Raw genomic sequence first — 261 nt, 5'->3', positions numbered from 1 at the left:
AAGCCCCCTGCCGAGGCCCAGGACGAGCCCGAGGAGCCGCTGAGCGAGTTCAAGCCCTTCTTCGGGAATATAATTATCACCGACGTCACCGCGAACTGCCTCACCGTCACTTTCAAGGAGTATGTGACGGTGTAGCCGGAGGGGCAGTCCCGCCCGCGGCTGCACGGGCTCAGCGCCTGGGGGCGGCGACTCCTCTCTCCACTTCCAGGGGAGCCAGGCCGGCCCCCAGTTCCAGGGACGCCCGCGGCCGCAGTAACGCGC

At 67.8% G+C, this 261-nt stretch overlaps 1 protein-coding gene across 1 annotated transcript in view; it reads left to right on the top strand.

Annotated features, from left to right (window-relative positions):
• The window catches only part of CBX4 (chromobox 4), a 4357-nt gene extending 4222 nt beyond the window's left edge, over positions 1 to 135 (top strand). The window contains exon 4 of the mRNA XM_006753041.2: positions 4 to 135. Within this exon, the coding sequence (XP_006753104.2) occupies positions 4 to 135 (132 nt within the window). The remainder of the gene's footprint in view (positions 1 to 3) is intronic.
• The last annotated feature ends 126 nt before the right edge of the window (positions 136 to 261 follow it).

This window comes from Myotis davidii, unplaced genomic scaffold, assembly GCF_000327345.1.
Source record: "Myotis davidii unplaced genomic scaffold, ASM32734v1 scaffold211, whole genome shotgun sequence".
Lineage (NCBI taxonomy): Eukaryota > Metazoa > Chordata > Mammalia > Chiroptera > Vespertilionidae > Myotis > Myotis davidii.
This window is presented reverse-complemented; position numbering and strand designations above follow the sequence as displayed.